General features: G+C 34.9%; 1 protein-coding gene across 2 annotated transcripts; it reads left to right on the top strand.

Annotated features, from left to right (window-relative positions):
• Nucleotides 1-990: 990 nt before the first annotated feature.
• On the top strand, nt 991-27,533 carry LOC121375988 (U3 small nucleolar RNA-associated protein 18 homolog). Of its 2 annotated transcripts, XM_041503737.1 has the most exons (14): nt 991-1,061; nt 4,079-4,282; nt 6,968-7,044; nt 8,144-8,233; nt 13,410-13,477; nt 16,758-16,882; nt 17,326-17,409; nt 18,760-18,931; nt 20,722-20,822; nt 21,887-21,977; nt 22,625-22,748; nt 25,107-25,278; nt 26,330-26,472; nt 27,085-27,533. In XM_041503737.1, exons 2-14 carry the CDS (start codon nt 4,082-4,084, stop codon nt 27,107-27,109), a joined length of 1,473 nt encoding a protein of 490 aa, XP_041359671.1. In that variant the 5' UTR covers nt 991-1,061; nt 4,079-4,081; the 3' UTR covers nt 27,110-27,533. The 2 variants fall into 2 exon arrangements, with proteins under 2 accessions (XP_041359671.1, XP_041359672.1); XM_041503738.1 differs by lacking the exons at nt 25,107-25,278; nt 26,330-26,472; nt 27,085-27,533 and adding an exon at nt 23,888-25,100.
• Nucleotides 27,534-27,893: the final 360 nt, after the last annotated feature.

Raw genomic sequence — 27,893 nt, forward strand, 5'->3', positions numbered from 1 at the left:
TAAGCTAGCGTCCGTTTTTTTGTTTTTGTCTTTTTCTCTGTTGACCAAATGTCCAAATAACCATATTATGTGCTAGACACCAAATAGCTGTTCTCGTTCCAGCCAGTCCTCTACAACTGGTGTAACAAAGGCCGTGGTATGTACTACCCTGGCTGTTGGATGGTGCTTATAAAAGATCCCTTGCTGCTAATCGAAAAGAGTAGCCCATGAAGTGGCGACGGCAGGTTTCCTCTCTCAATATCTGTGTTGTCCTTAATCATATGTCTGACGTCATATAATCGTACATACAATGTATTGAGTGCGTCGTTAAATAAAACATTTTCTTCCTTCCTTCTTCCAAATAGTTGTAGTCCGAAATAGGCTGAAGTGTCGTTATAAATAGTGCTAATCCAATGAAATAACATCCGCCTGGGTCAAATATCGAGGTGCACCCAACTTTTAATAAATGTTACAGCCAGTGTTTATTGTCTTTCTTCTTATTATTATTATTAATATCAATGATAATAATAATAATAATAATAATAGTAATATTGTTATTATTATTATTATTAAAAAAAAAAATTGGCGGGGGGGGGGGGGGGGCAATAATTGTATGCTATTTTATTTCATATTCTTTTATATATCTAACTATAGTATTAGTACTTGTGATTTCTGTTTGGGGGTACCTGTGCTTCCCCCTCCAACCACCCATCCCCATTTTCTTTCCAATAGAGTAAATTTGCGGTGCCAATATTTGTTTCTTTTTTCTTCTTTTTTTTGGTGTACTGCCTGGGTGTGTTAATACGCTGCTTATTATATCAGTGTTATTAGTAAACGTTTTCTTTATCACCAATAGGAATTGATTCAGTACATTGGAACTATGACCCCAACCTCCGACTGTCAGTCTGATCATTCGTCGAATCTATCGAGAGTCACTCCGGAACGATCTCGGAATTGACCGACAAATTCCGAATCTCAATATTTACGACAGTCTACTTTACGGTAAAGATATTTTGTAAACTTCCGGTATACATGTGGGTTTTCATCGACAAAGTTTTACGTTAAAATACTTTGATATTTTAGTAAGACAAATCAAACATTTTATGCTTTTGTATTATACTTCTATTGTTCACTTTTCTTATAACATTTGACATAGGCTTTCTATATCACAGTTTATTTGTGTGATTTATTATGGTTTAATTTTATGAACTTTATCATGCCAGATTGATTATGCCATTTTTTATGGTTGTAGTTAAATTTGAGATGGAACATAAGTATGATGATAAGGAAGTATGTCGATCTAGCCCCGTGTCGATCTCGCCTTGGTGAAGTCGCACCGGGCGATTTCGCCAGGACTTATTTTCATCGTTAGGCGAAGTTATCATACATATTAGACTTGCTAGAAGACTAGCCCGAGTACTCTGACTGTAAGAGAGCTAGACGGACATTTGGACATAAACACGCTCTCATTACAGTCAGAGACCAACCTATGTCTTTTTTTGGCAATTCCTGACTACCAAACAGTAGGCAACGAGTCCCGCTCTAATACCACAACAATCCTATGTTTGACGTCAAATACCTTTACATCAATCATTTTCGAGTTAAGTGATACAAAAAAATCCACATATTAATCACTAATACACTTACTACAGAAAGAAACCCGACAGCACCCACATTCAGCTACGCTTCGTGACACTCCTTCGCAACAATTGCAAAGCTCGGCGATCTATTTCGAGACTTGGGCGATTCCGCCTTGTGCAGCAGTTACAGGGGTCATCTCATAAGAGGAGGCAGTACGTAGCACATACTTTTGCCGTATTCTGTCGATAACACCCCAAATGTATCCTTCAAATTCAAAATGGAATCAATAATGTGTAATTGTTTTGGTTTAATGACGTAATGAAATCCAAATTCATCCAAAACGGCATTAGCCAACTCTTCCATGTTGTAACTTCGCTTGATATGAGACAGCCCCTGTAACTGCTGCACAAGGCGGAATCGCCCAGTGCGCGATCACGTGGTCTACGTCTCGAAATAGATCGCCGAGCTTTGCAATTGTTGCGACGGAGTGTCACGAAGCGTAGCTGAATGTGGGTGCTGTCGAGTTTCTTTCTGTAGTAAGTGTATTAGTGATTAATATGTGGATTTTTTTGTATCACTTAACTCGAAAATGATTGATGTAAAGGTATTTGACGTCAAACATAGGATTGTTGTGGTATTAGAGCGGGACTCGTTGCCTACCGTTTGGTAGTCAGGAATTGCCAAAAAAAGACATAGGTTGGTCTCTGACTGTAATGAGAGCGTGTTTATGTCCAAATGTCCGTCTAGCTCTCTTACAGTCAGAGTACTCGGGCTACTAGAAGACATATATTACAACATATATATTACAGTGCTGTCCGGTGTATCGGCGCACCTAAGCTTTCAAGGACCATTTTCAGTAGATGTAGATCATTGACCCTGCTATTTATAAACCGCCCATGACCTCACTTTTAGCCCATAAACGCTACACTATTGTCCCAGAATTATTTTAGTACTTTTTTGTTTTGTCTTGTTAAAAATATTACTATTATCAAAGGCCATAATATGTTACATCCTGTCTGTGGGGTTGTGCATATAAAAGACCCCTTGCTATATCATATATGGAAAAATGTAACGGGTTTCCTCTCGAGGGCTATGCAGGCCTCTGAAAATTGTGAGAACGGTCGTTTGGTTTACGTGTTGCTCTTGCAAATATAATTTTGCGTAACGGTTAATGATAATTTTGAGCACCATTTACATGCAATCATAGTCACTTTGTACCATAGTCATTTTGTAGTATCCATACCAGGGTGGATGCAGGATTTTTACAGAGAAGTTTTGCAACATTTACAAAGGGCCTGGTATGGACCGCAGTGTTTAGGGAGTGGTGCATTAATTGAAAATAAAACCTACAACAAAAGTACATATCAGACATATATTATATATATATATATATGACAATATTCCCCAAAACATCATGCTCATTACCCATGGTTACTTTCCACAAATAAATTAATTTATTTTTAGGTGGGTGGTTGTTAACAATTAGGGGCTGGACATAGGTCAGTGGTGAAGCATTCACTTCATGTGCGGTCAGTCTGGGATTGATCCCTGTTGATGGGCTCATTGGACTATTTCATGCTCCAGCCAGTGCACCACGACTGGTATATCAAAGGCCATGGTATGTGCTATCCTGTCTGTAGGATGGTGCATATAAAAGATCCCTTGCTGCTAATCAAAAAGAGTTGCCCCTGAAGTGGCGACAGCAGGTTTCCTCTCTCAATATCTGTGTGGTCCGTAACCATATGTCTGACGCCATATAACCGTAAATAAAATGTGTTGAGTGTGTCGTTAAATAAAACATTTCCATCCTTGTTAACAATAAAATTATATGTATCAACTTATTTGATATAATTTGTATTTGAAAAAAATTGAAATTATTTTTGCCATATCAATTGTTATACAAATCACATGACATACTGTATTGCGTATATAAATTCATCATCAAATGTGGAAATCAAAATTTTTAATGGACTATGACAATATTTTTTAGTTATGAGTCAAGGGGTAGTGTTTTCCCTAGCTTGTTTTAGCATGGTGCAGCACCATGCCTCAATAGTCTAGCACCATCTTGCCTTAATCAGCACCATGCTGCCCTGAGATTAAACAAGCCTTTTTCACAAATTAATTCAAAAATTGCCTTTATAAAACACCCAAAGAGGTATTATTAATTAATAAAATATGCCTTTTATATCTTTTGCCATTCATTTATTAAAGCAAGCACATAAATTACATTAATGTTTATTTCAATTAATTTTGGTGTATTTTTAATGAAAAACAAGTGCCCCGAAAATGGTGAAAATGCCCCAAAAGTGTTTGGTCTACCATGCCTTGCCAAATTTCTAGGGAAATCACTAAGTCCATGGACTCTCAATACTTTTGGATGAATGAAAAACCTGATTAAATTAACAATCTGCATGAAATTATTAGTTTTCCTATCATTTGGTCTCTAACCAATTCCAAATCTAAGTACATGCAGTTTAATCAGATAATAATTCTGTCTATTTTGTTACTTTTCCAGACAATGTTGCGCAGGTCATTAAAACGGAAAACAGAACAAACAAAAGGTGTTATCGTTAATAAGAGGGAATCTCAGAAACACAAACACAAGAAGAAGATACTCGGCCACACTGAGAAAGAAGACCGTGTTGAACAGCTTCTCAAAGGAATTGTTTTTGGAAACAGTGAAGAACTGGTAGACAAATTGGGAGACACTTCCAAGCAGGTGCAAAAAGTATTTACTGTAAATCATGTAATTAATACGTCATGATATTATTGCATCCGTACATGAGTGAACAAAAATGTGTATTTTTATTAATGCGTCGGGTAAAAGTCCACATCATATAAAAAACACAGTTGTGTTGTTATTATATTGTTTGGGCTTCATCTTTCATGTTAAAAGAAGTCAGTAGTTGTTTTCACAGCTGCTACATAATCTGAAGCTAATCGCATGGTGGGTTGACCAGGAAGCCCTAATTACTTAAAGTAGTGTAATTAGTATAACTACACCTTATTGTTAAGGGTATGCCTCGCACTTTTGTGTGGTGATTGCTTCTAATTAATCCACCAGTAGGAATAAAAGGTAAACGGGTCGCTATTACAGGGCACAATATTTCACGCGAACACAGACTTATTATTCTAACAAATGTTTTAGACTGATTTTATACACTTGATGCACAGCACAAGAATAGACGTTAACAAATGCGATATATTGCAACAGTGACAACTTGCTACCAGTCTAAATTAAATGCCATGTATAGAATCGAGCCAAATGGTTTGAAGAAATACGCACGGATTGTTGGTTACGGTTATATAATTTTCTACTGTTTCATTTTTAAAGGAATATATTTAGTAATAAAATTTGTTGATTATAATTTTACAAATGTTCAAAACAGTTTAAATGTATACAGTAATCCAGAAGTGTAAGAAAATTTGAAAAATACTCACATTGCAAAATGAGCTTTTAAAAACAAAACATTTGGAACATCACTGTATTATATAACTGCTATGATATTCCAGGAAAGTGAAAATAGAATGGCAACATCGAAATGAAAGAAAGATTCTTGAAGTATTCACAAAAAGACGTTTAATAAAAATTGGTTTTGTATTTTGTTTCATCTTTATATTATAAAAGTTTTATTTTATTTAGAAGTATTACAGTAAAATCCTGCACATCTTTTGTATTGGGAATGAGACTAAACAAAATGCGTCACGTTATTATTGTGTCAATGTGTTCGCTGCATTTTTCGCATTAATTACTTGCTCGCATTAATTTCATGATTTACAGTATATTGTGATAGTGGTTTCTATGGAGATGATATGTACCGGTACGTGAACGGGGGCAGGACTTAGCTCAGTGGTAAAGTGCTCGTCTGATGTGTGGTCGATCTAGGATCGATCCCAATCAGTGGGCCCATTGAACTATTTCTCGTTCCAGCCAGTGCATCATGACTGGTGTGTTAAAGGCTGTGGTATTCGCAATACTGCTTGTGGGATGGTGCATATAAAAGATCCCTTGGCTGCTACTAATGGGAAAATAACCAAATAACTTCCGGCTGGGTCAAAGTTCGAGGTGCACCCAACTTTTGATAGATAAGTGAACACCACAAGTCCTGTGATTGGTTATAAATGTGAGTGTGTTGGTTGTAAAAAATAATAGTTTCATCTGGGTAAAAAAACATATGCAATTTTATTTCATCTAGTACCAATGTGTCAAGTAGCCTTGTACTTGAAACATGTATGGGGTACCTGTAAAAAAAAAAGTACTCAAATTTTGTGCGGAACTAGGGTAGTCGTAGAACGCTACCCGTTATCTCACAAACAAGCAGCTTGACCCCCAATTTTTTCTGATTCACTTTAAGTGTGAGGGGTGGTAGTATTTATATCCGTGGCATTTATGTTGATTGATGCGTTGCAGGTAGGAGTTTTAGCCACATATGTTACTATTGTCGTCTATGGGATTTGATTTGGTAGTATACACCCTCTAAGACAGTATATCAGAATTTTGAATTGTTTGACATCCAATAGCTGATGATTAATATATCAATGTGCTGTAGTAAAACAAACTTCTGGCACTAATAATTTCAGGTGATACATGTATGTAATTACTATTGTGTTAGAAAATAACTGGGTTTTTGAAGTTTACAGTGAAACCTGTGTAAACCGGATCACGTAGGAGATCTAGTATTTATCCAGTTTAGACAGCATGCAGTGTTTAGAGGGTAGACAGCATGCAGTGTTTAGAGGGTCTCATGTTAGAATACCACTAGTAACACAGTTATTTCTCCTGACATAAACAAGCATGTCCGAGAATTGCCAAATGAATGTGACCGTTGGAGCGACGAGGACTGGGTGATGATAATGTTGCTACATCCCAATTTTGTTATGTATCTTTCTTATTTATGAACGGACATTAAAACATAAATACAAAATAATTACAAAAAATCAATCCGGTTTCCAAACTGGACAGGTTCCAGTTTTATCAGAATTTTAATACATGGTTTAAGTAAGCGAAACTTTGAGACCATAAAATTTGAATGATTTTGACAGGATTTCGGTATGTTTCAGGATCTGGTTTAGACAGGTTTCACTGAATATGGTGAGATTTTTCTATTCACCAAAAACTATTTCTGATTATTAAACAAATTGGTTGCTGGAACATAGTAACAAATGTTCATGGCTGCTGTGTTGACACATGTCTGGGAAAGTCACTAGCCCTTACAGAAGCTTTGGGTAATGCCCTATGTGTTATAATAATACAGTTGATAATTTCCACTAGCCAAGATAACAAAATAGTCTGGTGCAACGGCTAGTGGATACATGTGTCAAACTCTCTGACTGTTAATTTGCTAGTTACTCACTAGAGAAAGAACACATTATTACATATAAATAATATTTTATCTTTTTATAGAAAAAGATAAAAAAGAAAATTCCATGTCTGGAAGAGGAACGAAAGCCGGCATGGGAGGATGAAGATGATGAGTCTAAGTGAGTTTTGCCATCAATGTTTTTGTTTATTGAAGGAAAGGAATATTCAGTCTTTGCCATGAGTAAAATGAAGGCGGCCTGGAGATCATTCCTTAAATGATACAAGGCGAGCAATGACATGAAATTTGTAATAAAATTTCTTACAAGCTGATCAATTTGCAGCTCTTAAAACTGTCCAGGTGAGTGTTCAGACGAGTGAGAGTGATCACTCACCTCTCGTGGTGAAGACTGAATATTTCTTTAACAATAAATTAAATAATTTAACCCATTTTAAACAACAGCTATTAAGGTTCAAGCATGCTGTCCTGGGCAGACACCCGAGTTGTCAGTCCAGGACACGGGAGTTTGTTGTTAGTAGTTAGTGAAGGAGAAGTTGGTGTAGTGCTTTTATATGTACCCACTGAGTCATTAAAAAACTTTTCTGGATGGGAGCTGGTACAAGGATGCGAACCCAATACCTACCAGCTTTAAGTCCAACAGTATAACCACTACACAACCAAGACTGGTTGTACACAAACTGTGAGGCCATTCACATAAAAGTTTGCCATGTGGGTTTTTTTTGTGTGTTATTCAAACGCTGATGAATTTTAAAGGAAATAACAGACTCATTATAATTAAACTTGAAACATACATGTACTTATTATTACCACACTCATCCCCCCCCCCCCCCCCCCCCCCCCCCCCCACCCACCCAAATCATATTTTATGTTGATTATTGAACTATGACACTCAATAATAAAAAGTACCAAAATAAATGGATGTCATCAGATACATGTATGACGTGTCCTGGTGACCTCATTTTTATTTTAATCAAGACATGAACAAACTCATGTTGTTATGGCTGGACCAATGGGATGGCTTTAAACTCTATAAGACTATGTTTAGTAATGTTTTAAATACTGAGGCACATTCATGTACTCGGTTCATTAAATTACAGTGTGATATTCATCACATAAAGAATTCTAGTATCACTACTTGTCATAAGTATTAAATTTCAGTCATAAATTTTACATTTTGATATTTTATTTTTCCTATTTTTTTTTTTTTTTTTCTATGCAGAACCCTGCTTTCATAATATTTTTATATTTTTTATTTACAGTATTTTGATGACTGGAGGGGACCGGTCTACTGTCTTAAAGCATGGCGAGACTACAACACAAAAGACGTACATAAACAGATTGGAGGGGCGGTAAGTGGATGCTACATGTATATCAACCGTTGTGTTTTAGCTATATTGTATGAAGTGTGATATTTATATTTTAAAGTGATCAGCTATATTTACTGAGGAGTTTAATTAAAAGCATGAAAAACAGACTGTGGTGTCAACAGCAATGTATTGTACATTTTTAAATATTGGAAATCACCCTGTAAACTGAATTATTCATATGAAACAATAGATTTACATGTATATGCATAAAGTACGAGCTGTAAATCAGAAAATGTTAACGAGCATAAAATATTAGTGAATTTAGCGAGGCCATACAAAACGCTAAAATTTCAAGATGATAAATGTAGAATGACCTGCATGTACAAAAGGCTGTTCCGAAAATCGTTTTAAAATTTTGTTGTTGTTGTGATTAACAGAATATACATGTAGAACTACATATATGGTTACATGCTATTGGTTAAACTGTATGTTTAAGTAACAAACAAAAGTGGTTAGATTGTAGGGCGGGACATAGCCCAGTAATAAAACAATATAGTGCTCTAGTAGTGTCATTAAACAAACTAGTTAGATAGCATACATACTGCTGCAGTTTTCTACTACATTTAATCAGGCCTTCTAGAATACGGTGGCCCAATGCCCGAGGCCAGTGTTTTTTGGATTCGGGACAGTAAAAGTTATTTTGTACAATCCCGATGGCAAGTGGTAAAAAAAATAAAAAAATCTACAACGCTATGTCCTACGATCATACAAAAACAAAATAAACATCTACAAGTCACTTCTTTCGATTTGCAATCACATACAATATTTCACTAACAAACAGTTGGCCACCAGTAATCTCTGACCCATCCATGACATCAATATACCCATTGATATAACTTTATTACCATGGCCAGTGAATTTTCAAATCCACTGGCCCAATGGCAAGTGAATTTAAAAAACATTCTAGAACCCCTGATTTAATTGTCTGTAGCTGCATAATGTCAAAATATATTAAAAGTATTATTTCAGCCAACTTAAGCTTAATTTGTTTAAAGGAATGCTAAAGCAAGGCTTTTGGACTGGTGTGCATATTCAATGATACATAATGCACATTCAGAGCTAGAAATGAAAAAAAAAATCTACATGCACCAGGTGCATTGCTGAAAAAAGTTACATGCACCATTAAAATACTGCATGCACCAAAAATAAGGCAACTTCATTTTGGGTTTTTTACGAAACTATTCAGAATTATTCGGCAATACCTATATTTATTTAGTAACAGTACCGGAACGTTATACAACTGTGTTTATTACTGATTCTTGATCAAATTTGAAAATTTCATCCAACGTAAACGCCTTACAGAAATCTATAATAAGCCTATTACAAAAATGTACGAATATTTGTGTTTTGTATTAAGCAAGTTATCAACTTTTTTAACTCGATAAGATCTGTTGGTATAATATAAATTAGCCTACGGAATTCGACGAGAAGTTGCGATTGAAATAATCACTGGCTCACTTCAAGTCAACTATGCGAGTAACGCACCTGCACGTTCGCAATCATCTGATCAAGTGCCCATATCTGAGGTCGAAAATGTTCAAGGCAGTTACGGTACTTTGTATTGATCACAGATCTGGCGGAGTTCAATTTGTCAGTGACGACAACAACTGTGTTATGCGCGTGGATACCCCAAAGTTGGTCTTGGCCACCTTCCCTAATACCGTTCACAGATATAACCGAGATATTGCCGGCAATTTTCGCAAATATATTTCACGGAAATGACCGAAAGGGCGCCATTGTTGTAAGTAGGATTATGGGATACAAAATGGATGCGCCCACAAAATTCAACAACTTGAGTGAATGTGGTAGACAACAGGATACTAGTATATATACGCAATACACAGTACTTGAAAAATATTAGCATGCACCGCGTGCACCCAGTTTTAAAAGTTACATGCACACGCAAAAATCAGCATGCACCGCAATCTAATTAAAATTAGCTCCACTATTACATGTGGATCTAAAGACAGCCAGTTGGAGCTCATGTCCACCAATCAAAACCTTACTTGCAGAATCCTGCCAGTGATTTAAAACTAACAACACTGCGTAGTCCCCAATGTCCAGGTAACATTTCGTCTGTAAATAATAATTTAAATATTGACCAAACACACTTCGCCTTTTATAACGTTATTTGGGAGCATACAAATTCTAAAAATATCGGGCGAGTCTATTTTAGTGGCCGCAGTACAGCGAACCATACCAATACGTACGGGGTGGGTTATCAGTCTTCAATTTTACATTAAAAATTATTTATTTATTTATAAAATTTTAAAAAACTAAATCAGTCTTCAGTTTTACATTACAAATTATTTATTTTATAAAATAAAACATGTTTTAAGGCATTCGTAATTCACACGAAACATGTCGTATACCCTCAGGATAATTCGGAATGTTTTCAAATTATTTTTAAATCACTGGCAGGATTCTGCAAGTAAGGTTTTGATTGGTGGACATGAGCTCCAACTGGCTGTCTTTAGATCCATATGTAATAGTGGAGCTAATTTTAATTAGATTGCATGCACCGGTGCATGTACTAACACTGCATTTCGAGCCCTGACATTATTGCTTAATATCAACAAGTATAATCCAGTGTTCTCGCTGGGTGAAAATTAAAGGAGGGCCGGCCGCGCAGCACCACACCCTTCAAAAAAAAAAAAAAGGGGGGGGTTGGGGGTGGAGAGCTTGGTGGTTACCATGTTGTTGTGTGTTGATAGACTCTGTGGAAAGACATACTCCTTATTTTGATTACAAAAAGTTTATACGAAATACAAGTAGACTCATCTTTTAATTGAACCAAAGATGTTATCAGTCTGACTGGCAGTTCTGGTTTTGCTGAACCGATCAAAGTTTTAATATTATTATTTTAATAAAGATTTCAAGATATACGAAAAACGAAAAAGACGTTTGTGTGATCCCCTAATGTCGAAAACATTTTTTGTTATTCCCATCTTCATCGAATGAATCGATCGCTGTGATAAAATATTATCGCCAACTGATAAAATGAAGTTTAATTTTTGTAGTGGCGGTATATATATATTATTTGGCATCCAAGATGAATGATTTTAATGCTAAACACTACCACTTCCGTTGATTTTATAAGCGGTGATATCCCCTCAAAATGAAAAGTTTACAATATGTTATAAGAACTGCTGAATAAACAGAATGACAGAAATGACAGAAAGTAAAAATCGTCAGTTACAATCAATTATATCTGTAACTGAGGACAAAATATCAGACGACAGTTAGTGGAAACAAAAGATAGAGTGACCGTTCTGAGCACCTGACAAATTTGGCACCAAATAAGGTGGGGGTTTTTCAGTCGGAGATTGCCGAATCCATAAATATTTTTAAATGTTTTCATTGCTCAAATAAAATATAACTTTTATTGTTTGTATTAAACATACAAATGAATACAGGTATGGGATAAAACGGAGGCCGTTAAAAATACTATTAAATTACGTTACGGTAACTGTCGTAAATGTTTCGTCACTTGCTTTTTCGTACACAACACAACTTGTTTCCTTTGATGTCCAGTGTGCAGACTGATCGTTGTGGGTTTTTTTATGTGTGGAAAAATGTGTGCATTTGGAAATAGCAGAGATAGGTGCTGGAAAATAAAGAAGGGCGCAGAAAAATAAAGGAGGGCGGCAAAATGCAATAGCAGGGCAGGCCGCCCTGCTTAAATGGAGCAGAGAGAACACCGATAATCGTATAGTTAATTAATAAAACGGTTAAATGTGACGGCTATTATATATAACGGGCGCAGCCATTTTGTACCATCCCAGTGAATACACCCTCTGGCGAGCTGGTGGTTATGTAATACCTAACGTGTCACGTCAGGAATTAGTCTTCGAACTGAATAAACAAAACATACCTGATTTTTGCGGATGCATCGCAATGTTCTGTAATAATTATCATCCCAGTAACAGCAACGTGTATATGTGGTTTATTTTTCAGTACAAAATAAACCACCATTGTCAAAGTGTTGAAATAACTGTATTATATTTTGTATATAAATTAACCAACGTACTGAAATAATAGTCAGAGTGTTTTTTTGGTTAATTGGTCTTTTCTTTTCTTTCCGTGGCCTGTACCTGTGGTTCTTGATTGGCAGATGTATATTTAGACGGTCCCTAGACACTGTGTCTAGACACACTAAAAAGACGTGCCTCTTATATTAAGATCACAGAGTATTGTGTGATAGATAACCTTAAATCGTAATGGACTTTACCAGCTTTATTACTGTAAGTAATTCTGTAAAACCCTTGATTAAGTAGACTTTCCCATCTAAAATCACAAAACTGACCAATTACGTCATCCCAAAGAAAAGAAAAGTATCACTTGGGTATCGTGAGTGGTCGTTTTTGCTCGAATGTATCCTACCAGTAGGCCTAATAATATGCATTTTTTCTTTGGATTTTTTAAAAGAAAAAAAACCTGTAACTCCATTTCGTTATATTGATGTAAATTGAAATATATTTAGCTAAATAGTTTATTATACTTTCAAGTCATTTATGTTGTTTTACAAGTCAGGTTAATGAAAGCAAAGCGACTTGTCGTAAATTAGAGCATTTGTTTACACTGTGCATAGTAGAGAAGTTTGACCTGAGCTGACGTCACTTCGCCCCAAGCTATACCACCGAACGTCACAAAAACGAAACAAAATGGCTGCCCCCAGTTAGCAGGAATAATCATGTTTTTTTATTAATTCTAAAATTACTACGCGTTTTTCATTTGTTAAAGTGTCAGTATGTGTTGGTGGTCAGGGTATGCATCTTTCCAACACATAAGGCTCTTGTTGGGAGTTGACCCTACCTTTAATGTCTGATATAAAGCTGACCTCACTAATGTTTTTGTCACTAATATGTGACTTACGATGTAGCTGGGTTTCACAAAAGTCCTGATAAAAGTTACAAGAAGAAATCAGTATTATTGATATTATTTCAGTCAACTTAAGCTGAATTTGTTTAATGTCTGATATAAAGCTGACCTCACTGTTTTTGTCACTAATATGTGACTTAGCTGGGCTTCACAAAAGCCCTGATGCTACAGGAAGAAACCAGTAAACATGACTCGGACCAATTCTGTTTTGATTCTCAGTGCTAGATGCCTTCAGTATTCTTTGAACTTTAATCTATTTATTTCTTAAATATTCCAGGTTTAAGAAGGTTGTATCCATACCGGACTGGGCCCAGCTAGGATATAAAAAATCTAATTCTGATGATGGTAAGTAAACTGACATAGATCACGTATAATATTATCTATGTGTTCTCATGTCATGCATCTGTTAGTATAGATTGCGATTGCCTGATGTGTGATGGGTTGTAGGATCAATTGTGCATTATGCAGTGAATGTTTTTTCCTCGTCCCAACCAGTTCCCCACAGCTAGTTAATCAAAGGATTGTTGTGGACTTTATTCAAGGGACAGTTTTTCCAATAGTTGGCAACAGAAAGCTGGTTCATGTGTGTGTTAACTAAGTAACTGATTGTTTGGTTATGTGAATTACATTTGCAAAACTGGTGAGTTACGCTTGTACAATTTTTATATTCAACTTTTTTGTTTAAAGTTACATGTTAAATCCAACTTATTTTTAAATGATAGTAGGCCTACAGCAAAACCTGTCTGAACCGGATTATGCTAGGGACCTAATATTTATCTGATTTAGATAGGATCCTGTGTTTAGAGTGTTGTGTTTGAGAATTTGGAACCATAAAATTTGGCTGATTTTGACAGAATTCCTGTTTGTTCAGGGCATGGTTTAGCAGGGATGAGAATTTTCTGCGGATTCGCAAATTTCCGCGGATTTTGGACCCCCAGGGTCGATCTTGTGAAACGTGTAAATTCGTTGAGAAAATTTGGGGGGGGGGGGGGGGGGGGGGGGGGGGGGGGTTGGGTTAGAATATATAGGTATATGCCTTGCACTCTGTGGAAATATCAGTTAAAGGTGAGGTCATTGTGCAGCTGCTATCGTAATATAGCGGCCGCCATGTTTATTTCGACGCACTGTGTGTATACAACAATAAAACAAAACTAGCTTTGTGTGTATGTGTTTAGTACTGTTTACTACGACCACTGTGATTGACTAAAATTGAGACGTATGAGATATTGAGACCAATCAACGTAGTCCTTACAGTTCTAGGCCATTATGTGCATAAACAACCACCATTTTCGACTGTTTTATTCTGTAATTCTGTGATGTATGTGTCTCCTGATGCAGATTTTTGCCTTGCAATTGTAAAAAACCCTGAACCCAGGCTAATTTCAGCTGAAAATACAAATTGTCATTCTCATCCCTGGTTTAGACAGGTTTTACTGTACATGCATTTTGATGTGCTATGTACACATATCAAATGCCCTAAAATCAGTCTAGAACTGTGTGCAGAGTTTAAGCCCCGAAACACGTGAAAGCTGAGTCTGGATCTGCTGAGTATGATAGCAGTCAAAAAAGAAACACACTGAATTGAATGCTTCAGTGTATTTTGGGTCTTTAATTTTAGCACATAACAGTTTTGTTCACCACATAATGTTTTGCAGTTTTCATGATTTTAAATTTGGTAACTGATATGGGAACGGAAAGACTGCTCTTGTGAAATACTGTGCCCTACTGCTATCATCAAGAGCATTTAAAAGATTTCCTTGTTGGTTTATTGTTAGCAGTAGCATATGTAGCAGCAGCGTGGTTCATCATCATCAAAGTGGATGCGTTTTATTTTATATTAAAAAAAGAAGATAACTATATTAAAAAAAGAAGATAACTATATATATTTTTTCAAAAAAAAAGAAGTCAGAAGCCTCCTTTAAAAGTCATATATCCCTCTTTAATTCAAATTTTCGCCTGTTCAGGCTTCATCAGGGAAATCTGTTGACAAAAATAAAAATACGCACATAAAACCACTAGCAAAAAATGAGTTAAAGCTGTAACTAAAATTAAGATAAAAGTTGCAGAACAAACTACTGGTCAAAGATTAAAAGTGTGGTAACACTATGACTGAGGTAAAACGAAGTGTGGGTAGGGGGATTAAAATAATAATTAAAGGTAAATAAAACAAAATAATGAACAAAATAATAATGAACGAATGAATGCATAAATGGATAAACCAATAGCAAAAACAATCTGAATACATAAAAGGAATTACCCGGATAATTTACAAGTAATAAAGACGAAAAGTTACTTGAGTATATGTGTAAAATAAAATAAAACATCTTACTAATATTAGGCCTAAATATAACGTAACTTTAGATAAAAATAATTACTGAGCTAGCTCAGCTAATAATAATATATTTATTAAAATTAAAATTTAATAAAATAATCTTAAAACATAAAAAGAAACTTACTTTAAAACTAAGCTAAAAGAAATCAAACCATCGTGCATGAAAACATGAATTGAATAAATGAAATAAACCTAATGCGAGGTAAACAACCTCTAAAAACAAGCTATGAAGCTGAGAATGTAGGAGTGAGTACAACTCAGTAAAAACTGCAGAGTAAACTGCTGGTAAGAGATTAAAGGTCTTGTAAAATTAACAAAGGTAAAATAATAGTGATACAAAAGGGGGTGGGGTCGGTGGGTGAATAGGTAATATGAGTGAATTAATTAACAAATATAAATGAATAAATGAGAGAATAAATCAGAACAAAATAAATGATATAAATAAAATAAAATAAAATAAATTAAAGCTAATTAAATGAATGAAAGGGGTGGGGGGTGGGGGTAAAACTATAATGATAATAAAATTCACTTTAAAACAAACAGTTTATGCATGTATTCTGTTTCAGTCCAAATTACTTTTCATAAGTGTGAGAGGAATTGAAATCCTTTCTGGAATTAAGTCCCTTGAAAATTGTTCCCAAATTACACATCCAGAATGTCTCTTTTTAAAGTAGAAGTGTTTCATTGTCAACTGAGTCAATAGCGCAGATATGTAAAGGAGGCTTCTGACTTTTTCTTTTTATAAAATATATTATCTCAAGCCCCCTTGCTACTTTAGAGGAGAGGTGCAACATAGAAGGATTTTCTATTCATATATATATATATATATATATATGTAATACAGCAAACAATAGAGTAATTTAAGTTTAGCTGTGTCACACATACTTCTACTGGTTAATTAACGGGAGCTAATTGCATGTGCCTCCACCGTGTATTTGTGGGATATCCCCAAAATATACTTGGCAAAACAGGGATAGCTCTGGGTGATCAGAAAATTTCGCCAAAGTATCTAAAAAAAACACAGAGAAGCAAAACCTAGCTATTTCCCAACAAAATATCAATTATCACACAATTTTTTTCCGACAAATTAAAATAAAATTTGGCAAGTGGCAGAGCTAGCCCTGGCAAAAGTGCCGAGTCCTCCCAACAGAATTTGGAATCTGTAAAGATGTCTTCAATTTCCAAGTTTCCTAAATTAGCCAGTAACACATAATTACAGAATTCAAGCTGATGTTTGCATAGCAGTGGTGTCATTACATACACGTGTAAGTTTGTGACTGTGTTTGTTTGTAGAGGACAGTGATGTAGAAGATGTACTCCGCAGAACGGGAGACTACCTCTCCAATCCATCGAGTCTGCAGAATGGGCGCATTCAGATCAAAGATTGTACAAACGCTAACACGGAGTGCCCAACGAAGGTAGGCCTACAGAGTAGGGTTGATGGTCTGTAATATTTAGGGGATATATCTAAATATTGCTTTCACAAATAAGGGTTTTTATTTGTAACACAAATATACTTGTATCTATTTTTAAAAAATACATTCCACTAACTGTACATTTGTCTTTTAAACTATAACCATTGCCCCACAACTGGTATATCAAATGCCATGGTACATGTATGTGTTGTCCTGCCTGTGGGAAGGTGCATATAAAAGATCCATTGCTGCTAATGGAAAAATATATTGGGTTTTGCAGTGTCAGAATGACCATGTGTTCATCATCCAATAGCCAATGATTAATAAATGAAGGTGCTCTAGATGTGTCATTAAACAATACAAAACTTTAACTTTGAACTTTTTAACGTTATATTTAAAGCTAGGCTCATATTGGGATGTTATTATGTTACTATTTTTCCTTCAAGGGTAAACTGACCTCAGTGGAGTTTCACCCGACGGCTCAAGTTATTTTAACAGCAGGCATGGATCGGTGTTTGAATCTTTTTCAAGTAAGTGTTCTGTGTGTATTATGATTTGATTTGATTCTAGCTTTATTGCACTGTATTGCAGTTAACCAGTGCCACATGATTACACTAAAGGCCATGGAATACACTGTCCTGCTCATAGGAAAATATATAATATAAATAACAATAAAATATCTGGCAGTATTTCAGTTAAATGGCTCTAAATGGCAGCAACTTGCTTTCGCCCCTAAGGCCAGTCGTTTTTGATTAATAGGTTTACGGATCCGCCGAAGTTCATTAAAAAGTCCCTCTGGAAAAATAAAAATGCAAACCTACATTTTTACATTTTTTTTACCACCTTTCTGACCAAAAAAAAAAAAAAAAAAAAGTAATTCAAGGGTATTTTTCCCAAAATTATACTTGTCAAATCATATTCTGTCTTTGTTAAATTATTTATTCAGAAGTACGTTGCGTTTTGACTTTGCCGTGTACTGTGCGGGTGCACAGGTGCATGGCCACCATCTTGTTGTTGTTATTGATACTTGCGGAAAGTGGCTATATGTCGAAATCAGAATTTCAAGTAGCAGAATTGAACAGTTTATCGTAGTATGTCTGTATTAACTAATTCAACATCATGAATACATATCAAAAGTATAAATCAATAAGCATCTATGTATAATACAGTATTTATATGCCTGAATGCCAAAGCAGTAAAATTACGACATGTGCAGACCAATTTCTGTTGAATCCGGGTCATTTCACCCTAAAACCATTTCGAACCCTGTGTTGTTTCGCCCTTAGACCCGTTCACCCAGGGTTGGTTCGTTCTAAAATCTTATTCGTACGGAGTCGTTTCGCCCCAAAAGTGAGTCAATTCGCCCCGATTATATATTTATTAGTGTAATTGTTTTGAAATAACATGAATATATCCACATTAGTTATTTAAACGAGATATAAATACTGTAAAACCCGGGAAGCGGAATGGTAGTAAATGAGAAAGTACATGCAACCACAAAATCCATTTGCAACGTGTGTGTGTGTGTGTGTGTGCATTTTTTTTTTTTTCTCCGACAGAAAAATATTGGTCAGAAAAACATAATACAAAAATGGATCCAAAACTTTTATATTTATTTTTATTTCGACCACCTACATATATTTTGTGGAAAAAAATCTGTAAACCATTTAATAAAAAATAGGTGGCCTAACTCTCTAACTCACTCTCTCTCTCTCTCTCTCTCTCTCTCTCTCTCTCTCTCTCTCTCTCTCTCTCTCTCTCTCTCTCTCTCTCTGTCTGTCTCTGGTAATAATGTTTAGTGTTTTTATCTTTTTGTTATTTTATGCTGTGAGGTTCTAAACAATTTTTTTATTATGTTTTACTGATTTTGTTTCACACAGGTCGATGGTAAAACAAATCCTAAAATCCAAGGTGTGTTCTTTGATGACTTCCCCATTTCTACAGCTCACTTCAGCAACTCTGGTCAAGAAGTAGTTCTTGGATCATGGTTGAGGACGTTCTTCTGCTATGATATGATTGCTGGAAAAATCATCAATATCCCCCAAATCAAAGGTTTTTGCTTTATTTGGTCATATTTTAAAATATAATTTAGAATTTTGTATTTGTATGTTATTAATAATGTAATTATTATTGGTCCATGGTTCAAAAATTATTTTAAAATCCAAGGTATACATTGGAATAAATTTTGTTTTAGCCAGTTTCCAGATTATTTCCTTAAAAAATTATTAAAAAGTTGTTAATTTAAAGAAAGTGTTATTAACTTAGACTCAAGATTGTAGCCACTTTGTATCAAAATGAACAATTTGCTAATTTGGCAGTGGACAGGGTGGTGTTTGAAAATCATGTCACACTGTATGTTTTTTTTTTATTATCCAAAGCAGGGCTAGCACTGGGTGAGCAAAACAATTCGCCAAATTGCAGAAATTGTCAGTTATTTTCTAAAAAATGTCAATTATTACATGAAATTATTTCACCAAACTAAAATAAAATTCGCCAACTGCTTTCAAAATTCACAGTTGGCGAATTTGGCAAGTGCCAGAGCTAGCCATGCAAAGCACTGATGTACCCTTGCCTTTGAGTTATCTCCCATTGTTATTTTTACCATGTTAAAATTTGGTTCATACAGTTCTGTGAGTGAAGGCATTAACTTTGAATTTTTAACAGCAGTTTTAACGCAACGTCATCGTCTAAATCGTTGGATACGGTGACGCTGGAATACCGTTCTTTTTTCGGATGAATCCAGATTTTCTTTACAACGTGGTGATGGCAGGGTGCATGTCTACCGTAGGAGAAATGAACGCTATGCTGACTGTTGTGTTATTGAACGAGATCATTTAGGGGGTGGGGGTTGTGTCATGGTCTGGGCAGCCATTGCCCATGGTTATCGTTCACCACTAGTCGTCATTGATGGCAATTTAAATGCTCAACGTTACCGCGATGACATTCTCGCTCATCACGTCATTCCTCTGTTCCATAACGCCAACATCTCGATTTTTCAGCATGATAATGCTACCTCTCATACAGCTAGAGACACTGTAAATTTTCTTAGGACAAATAACATCGATTTCATTGATGACTGGCCCGCTAAAAGTCCTGATCTCAACCCCATCGAGCATGTCTGGGATAGTCTGGACAGACGATTGAGGTGTCGTCCCAACCCACCTGCTAACGTCAATGAATTTCGTCAAGCACTCATTCAGGAATGGAACAATAAACCACAGGCAGAAATAAACACTTTAGTCAATTTTATGCGCCTGCGATGCACTGCAGTGGTCAATTCAAGAGGTGGTCATACCCGTTATTAAGTGGGTGGGGTTTTTTTTAACCCCTACCAAACTTGGTCAAAATTTCTCCCAGTTTCTGTTAACCTATGGCCATGATTTTTGCACCAAACGATGCATCATGGAACACTCTTTAAACTCATATATAACAATTATTCCCCCGGTTTGTTTTCATCAAGTTATGTTCAAGCAAAGTTAGTGGAAGTTTCTTATTTTGTTCAGTATATTATGTGATAAAGTCATAGTTTCATAGAATGTATATCATCATCCATATGGTGTCTGAAACGTCATGAAGTGTTAAGTTGAGTCATGGCAAGTCATGACAGGTTATAATCAGTTGATAATTATACTATTTTGGGGGTATTTAAAATAACACAAACAAATGTTGGCAATTCACATCACAACATTGTAGTATTATCTGATTATGTTGATGATTTGAGAAACATTTTTGAAGCTCCTCAAAAAGGTCATGGAAAATACATGTATCTATGGAGGTTGTGGGAAGTCATGTGATTTGGATGATAAAAAAAGTGTCTGAACTCTGCATGTTATTTTCTGTAGGTCTGGAGGGAGATAGCATGGCACAGTTTAAGGTATCACCTGATGGGCAGTTCCTAGTATTCCTTGGCACATATGGCTGCATTCACATCCTAAGTGCAAAGGTATGTTTTAACTTTTAAGTATTTTATTGAATCATATTTCATCTGAACAGTTAGCTGTTTGGTCTGATTGAGAACTGCATCATCTGATTTAATTTCTTATGTCTGCTGAGTGTACAGGACTTTGATTTAATGTCAGCATTATTTAATTAATGTGTAACCAGTCAGAATGAACTCCTCTTTGCACAGACTTGTTTCAGTTGGCGTAAAACATTGAAACACCACTTAATTGCAGTATATTCAAAGAAATAATTAAGTTTGAGTTCAGTTAATTAAGTTTTACAAATTGTTTTGTCTTCTTTAGCTTTTATCCACCCAGCTTTCCAACGTGAAATATGTAATTTTGAATCTATGTTATTCAACCTCAAATTGTGAAAAAAACCGAATTAATTTAACACTATTTTGACGGGTGTCATAGTTTAGAGGACATATTAGTGAGTCTAATTACCAAAATAAAATTTGCAGAAGAACTTATTAATATTTTTTAAAAATATTTTCTTAAAACCCTACGATCACGATCCATGAAATCATTGTTTATGACAGTTTATTTTCACTTTCAATCCACGACAAGTAATCCATCCATCATCTACTTCTAAGTCTAAGTTATTTGCGGTGAATACATCCTTAACAAATCTTCAGTTCTCATTAAATAATAATGTCCAAAATGTTTTAAAAGAAATAATTATACAAATAGCGAGAAATCAAAACCCATGTGCACGTTACGTTACGTCATCAATAACATTTACACAAATTTAAACCATTTTTTGTTTTCTTTTCGATATTGCGATAACAACTTAAATACAAATACCAGTCAACAATATACACTTGACATGTTCGATTGTCATTCTACTATGTTCTAGCATTCACAGAATCAAGATAGATAACTCCTGTGAATGTTGGCAGCTGTGTTTACGAAGACCTGTCACGTCTCGACTGCAGTCGAGAATGGGAGGAAAGAGTTAGAGACCATACTATACTATAATAAAAATATTGTTTTGCATTGTGTTCGTTTTCGTAGTTTAATTTCTGTACTGCAAAATATGTTTTCCATTTTGTTTTGTTTTTAGTCCAAAGAATGGATCCAGACATTGAAAATGAATGGAAATGTGATGAGTATAGCTTTTAACAGTGATGGTTCAAAAATGTATTCCTTTGGAGGTAAATTGAAGAGATTCCATGCTTATAGTATATGGGTGGTGGGATTTATGTGTGAATACTTATGAATTTTAAACAGTAATGAATAAATATTCTGTTCAATATTTTGTTAAGTTTTGTAACAATGGTAAGCATATAATGTCAGGGGGTTATGAATTCAGGGATTGTTCACTTTTGACACATTGAGTTCAAAACATTCGGTTTTTAATACTAGTTTCAAGGCTCAGTCTAGAAATAATTTTGTTTTAACCAGGTTTTATAGATTTTTTGAAAAATTATTTATTGCCAAATTTTATTAGTCAAGAAATGTTTTTTCATCTGTTATAAAACACCAGTTAGCCAATCTGGTAACAGACATGATGGCAGTATAATTATGTTAGGGGAGATAACCATAACAGTACTCTGTAGCGAAGTTGGCACTCAACACCACCTATATCAGTTGGATATCAGTAAGGGGTTCTGTGTTCATAATTATATACACTACATGTAACTGAAGTGTTTCTAGCAGTTGCACCCAAAGATAAAGAGTATAGGTATGTGCATTTCAAATAAGCAATTATTAATAATTGAAATTACATTCCTTGTGGTTCTTAGTGTCGTAAGTTTATAACAAGTATGTTTAGCCATATAGTAGATGTATTCTGTTTTAGATGAAGGATGTGTTTATGTTTGGGATATGAAGACTCTTGACTGTGTGCACAAGTTCTATGATGATGGGTGTTTCCGTGGAACCACAATAGCCGTGTCACCCAACAACCAGTACATCTCCTGTGGGTAAGTACACATACACAAAACAAACTATGGCATTTCAATGCTGCATTTATTTATTACCAAATATTACAATATTCTGAACATTTGAGTAACATTCACTAGTTTTTCTGCTGTTAATTTATGAAAATACATATAGAATATTAAACAAGGTTGCCTGTCATACCATTTTTATGAAATGAGTGAACAGTTTTGGTATCTGACGAGCGAAAGCGAGTCCATATATCAACACTGTTCACAAGTTTCATAAAAATGGTATGACAGGCAAGCTAGTTTAGTATTTTATTTATTACAAACCAACTGCAAACAAGCCGCATCACAGAAGTAAGCAGATGTCGAGACCTACTACAGGCTATTTGTTTATGAATTGGGTTAGCAAGTGATCTATGTCACATGAAAACATAAACGACGTCAGAGTGAGCAATGAGACGTCATCAATGTCCAGTTTGGATTTTGGTGCGAGGCTTGCATTAATTGTTAGTTGAAGAGGTTTTGAAATTCACAATAATGACTGTATTGTTGATCGGACCAGCAACGATTGAGTGAGCGTGATTGACTAGATGTGGCGCTGACGTTTTATGCATACTATAGGGCTGTAAAAACAAAGAGTAGCAGGTCGATGACATCGTTTTGGCTTCGTACACAATAGGCCCAAATATAACAGGCTATCTTATCACAATTTCAATTCATGGCCATATTTCATAATGGTACACTTTAAAATTATAGTAGTTTGTACAAACACGGTTAGATATGTTAATAATCTCTGAACAAAAAATTTTCAACAGAAATTATGCACTCATGTTTTCAAATTTTCTCCATTTGGCCTGTACATTAATATTGTTAGTACCGTATATTGCTGTGTATTAGCCAACTTTTGAAGTCTAGAAATACTTTCCAAAAGAAGAGAGTCGGCTTATACATGGAGGCAACAAATTGGTTCATAAAATTCTGCACGAAAACACTCCCGACCCCGACTTACAACTTTTGATCAGACCCTTACAGCCTTTCACAGCTTATGTAACAATAATTTGTGCACAGTATAAATAAAACACCCCATCATGCAGTATTTTGTAGTTTTTTGTTCTTTAATGCATTACTAGTTTGATGAATGATAATAAACATTACTTGTTTTATTGTCATTTCAGTGGTAAAAACGTGTTCCGCCATCTTTGTTTGACACCTCTGTCTGTATCATTTTGTAAGCTCTTATTTGATTGGATCACACGATTTTGTGTAAACAACAACCATGGACTACAGAACTGTTTCTTTCTGAGTGGGGGAAAACACGGATTAAACATGCTTTAATGAGTTTATTATTTGCTGTCCAGTGAATAATTAAATTACTTATATGCAGTGATATGTTGTTACAGCTTGAATTGTTTATTTTCTTGTTATGATTTATCAGTGCTAAATTAGTTTTGCACGGCATGGAAGACGTTAGTTAGCATTACTATAATGATTACCGTGTCTGTAATAATTAAAGGGGAAGAAAATATAATGAAAAAGAAAAGCACAAGTCTATTTGTTGACAGTATTATTGAAATCAATACAATGTACAACTGGATAAAAGATGACTTCGGCTTATACACGAGGCCAATGATTTTTATACCTGATATTTAGGGTCAAACTAAGAGGTTGGCTAATACACGGCAATATACGGTATTATTAATTGTTGTTTTGTTTTGTTTTTTGTTTTGGGGGGGGGGGCATTATCTGTTTGCTGACACCAGTTTGTTTGGCATTATGCAATAAATTGAATTGAATTGACATTGTTCGGAAAAAGGACATGTCATGCACCCAGTTTATTTGTCGCAGGGAGAATGCAAAGTGACGTCATTCGAATTAAAAAATAATGCCGCCAATATTACACTAGTTAGATATTGAGTAATTGTTATGACATGAATAAAATCTTACACTGGTGTGTAATAAACATAATTATGCCGCAAAGAAAGCTAAATATAATGAATTGTATTTACATTTGAAAACATACTCAATGTGGTCATTATTATAAAACAAGCAACATGTACAAAATGACAACTTATTGATTTCTACTGAGAAAAATACTGAATTATTATACCAGCCTCTAAAAAATTTACATTTGGTTGATACTGTATTTATTGATTAAGCAAACATTTCTCACAACTCACTTGATTAACCCATTACAACCCTGTAAATGATGTCGTAAACTTAATGCATTGCTGGAAACCGGATTATGCAGTACTAGATATGCATCAGAGATGAGAAATTCAAAACTGTTTTCCGAGGCCTCTTTTTTAAGTGGTTATGCCAATATCCTTTCTGCTGTGAAGCATGTATTTCTTATTTCAATAGTACCAGGCTTTCTTACTTAGTTTTTCATTGCAGGTCATTCAGTGGTATTGTTAACATTTACGACAGTGCAAACTGTGTGACCAACAATCACCCGAAGCCTGAACGATCTGTTGGGAATCTCACCACGTCAGTCAGGTGTTCCATGTTCAACTCTTCTTCAGAAATTCTGGGATTAGCCTCTGATGCAGAGTTGGCTGTCAAACTTGTAAGTTCCACTCTTTGTTTGTCTTGTTTTAATAGTGCATGTCTTCTTACAGGGGTGGGATGTAGCCCAGTGGTAAAGCACTCGCTTGATGTGCAGTTGGTCTGGGATCGATCTCCGTTGGTGGGCCCATCGGGCTATTTCTTGTTCCAGCCAGTGCACCACAACTGGTATATCAAAGGCTGTGGTATGTGTTATCCTGTCTGTGGGATGGTGCATATAAAAGATCCCTTGCTGCTAATCGAAAAGCGTAGCCCATAACGTGGCAACAGCAGGTTTCCTATCTCAATATCCATATAATCATAAATAAAATGTGTTGAGTGCATCGTTAAATAAAACATTTCCTTCCAAAACATTTCCTTCCTTCCTTTGTCTTCTTAGAAGAAGCTGGAAAGATGTAATATTGTCCTTGTCTGTGCAAGATTTCACATCTGATAATTTTTAAATTTTGCATAGGTGTTTTTCTTTTGGTTATCTCAAGCAAAATGAAAAATGTCAAAAGTGGACTAGGTATCTAAAGAATCAGTCATAAGATTTCAAAAGTTCACGTGTGGCAAATATGCAGAATGTTTAAAGCTGTATGGTTTTCCTTAAAACTGAAAATGCAGGTCTTGCAAGTTTTTTTAGTGGTGCAGGGTTAACATGATGTAGATTGTAAATTTATTAGTTTTACTTCAAATTTATATAGACTTGAATATTTTTTCTCTTACAATATATGCACTGTGGAGTATTTTAGAAATGATAAAAATTTAAGATTCATACACATAATCTTATTAAATGTGCATTAACCTAAAGGTAGTTATGAGGGTATATTACTTAAAACAGTAACAAGCTTCATCTTAGTTACTTTTTATATTATAAATGTAATTAATGCAGCTAATCTTTTAATTGTTAGTTACCTTTCTTAGCCACCCAATGGCTGATGTATTATTATTTTTTCTGTTGGTTGTCTTAAGACATTCAGATTTTCATTGAAAAAAAAAAAAAAATCCATCTCAGATCATTTCACTTTGGTCTACATTTTTTTTTTTATTATTATTTTTTTTTTTTTCAGGTTCATTTACCATCTTGTAAAGTATTTTCCAATTTTCCTGACCAGACCAACCGCAAAATTCAAGTTCCGAAATGTCTCGACTTTTCCTTAAATAGTGGATACCTGGCAGTAGGAAACAACAAAGGACATGCTCTCCTGTACAGGTATTACAAAACTACAATCTAATTTAGAACTCTGCATGCTAGTAAAAATCACCTCTGCTCACCTTTATATAATTTAAAAAAAATGTCTTGGCAAGTTACTAAGATTGTTTGGATTACTTGCAGCATACCTAAATTGTTTTAGAGATTCCAAAACAAGTGGGCAGACATTTTTCAAATTTCTAGCCATTATTGTATAAGTTTAATTGGTTAGCCATTATCGTGAAAGTTTAATTGGTCATGTTGGCAATGTTAAATAATGATATACTGGTAGTTAGTTTGGTTTCACAGTGTTTTAAGCTGGAATGAAAGTTTTTAGAAGTGATCAGTTTGGCAAATTATATTTTAACTTTTTTGTTTAACAAAACAAAACAAAATGAAACATATATAGCTGTTGTGTGTTAAATAGCTCTTTGTGAAATCTTTTAACTGACTTGTATTGTTTAATCTACAATCTCCCTTCCTTGTGTTATAACATTGTTTCTTATTGTTAAATACACAAACAATTACACTTTCAATGAACTTTGCCAATTTTTTTATCAGCATAATATGGTCAACTACTTAAATATGACATAATAACAATGTATAGATGACTAATTGTTTTTGTTCTTGTAGGTTGAAACATTATGGAAACTACTAAAATCAAGATTCCTTAAGTCTTTCTCTGAGAACATCTGCATTCAGGATGCACATGCTTGAAATCAGGTGTATAAATCACAAAGATTTGCTTTGGTATTTTAGTGCTGAAATAAATCTCATGGAAAAGGATTTTCTATGTCTTCAATGAGGAAGTATTCATCACATTAGGACTGAACTATCGGCTTAGGACGTTTGGTGATGTCAGAGTTTATGACACAGAAGAATGTGCCATAGGGGCACATTAATGTAGTCGGGCCGTAATTTAAGATGGTGATATGGTGCTTTTCTCACAAATATTTGGTTCAAGTCACCGAGTTCTTAGCAGTAGTGAGGAGTCAAAGTCGTGATCTTGTAAAAAAAACCCAATTATATATCATATGTCATCTGTAAAATTGTATGTTTGTAAATAAAAGTATCAAGACAAAGACTGCACAAAACTATGTTTTATTGCATACACAGATGTGTATATATATATATATATATATATATATATATATATATATATATATATATATATATATATATATGGTCCTCAAACATATTTGGTACAAAGTTTCCAATTTAAGAGACCCTGGTAAATATGACCAACACATCTAAGTTGAAGTATTTTCAAAACATTCATATACATGTGTATATATATATATACAGAAAGATACAATAAGGTGTGCGTTATTGCAGAAGTGTCTGCTTGAGTAAGAAGGGGAAGCAACTCAATAATTATTAGATGACGTGGGTCTACCAGTGTTGTGAACAAAGTATTCATTATATAGAATGTTATCGGAATC

This window comes from Gigantopelta aegis, chromosome 6 (assembly GCF_016097555.1).
Source record: "Gigantopelta aegis isolate Gae_Host chromosome 6, Gae_host_genome, whole genome shotgun sequence".
Taxonomy (NCBI): domain Eukaryota; kingdom Metazoa; phylum Mollusca; class Gastropoda; order Neomphalida; family Peltospiridae; genus Gigantopelta; species Gigantopelta aegis.

Coding starts and splice junctions, on each gene's coding strand:
- LOC121375988 (XM_041503737.1), top strand. CDS start 4,082: ATGTTGCGCAGGTCATTAAAACGGAAAACAGAACAAACAAAAGGTGTT. Junction 7,045..8,143: donor GATGAAGATGATGAGTCTAA/GTGAGTTTTGCC, acceptor TTTTATTTACAG/TATTTTGATGACTGGAGGGG. Junction 18,932..20,721: donor CAATATCCCCCAAATCAAAG/GTTTTTGCTTTA, acceptor TATTTTCTGTAG/GTCTGGAGGGAGATAGCATG.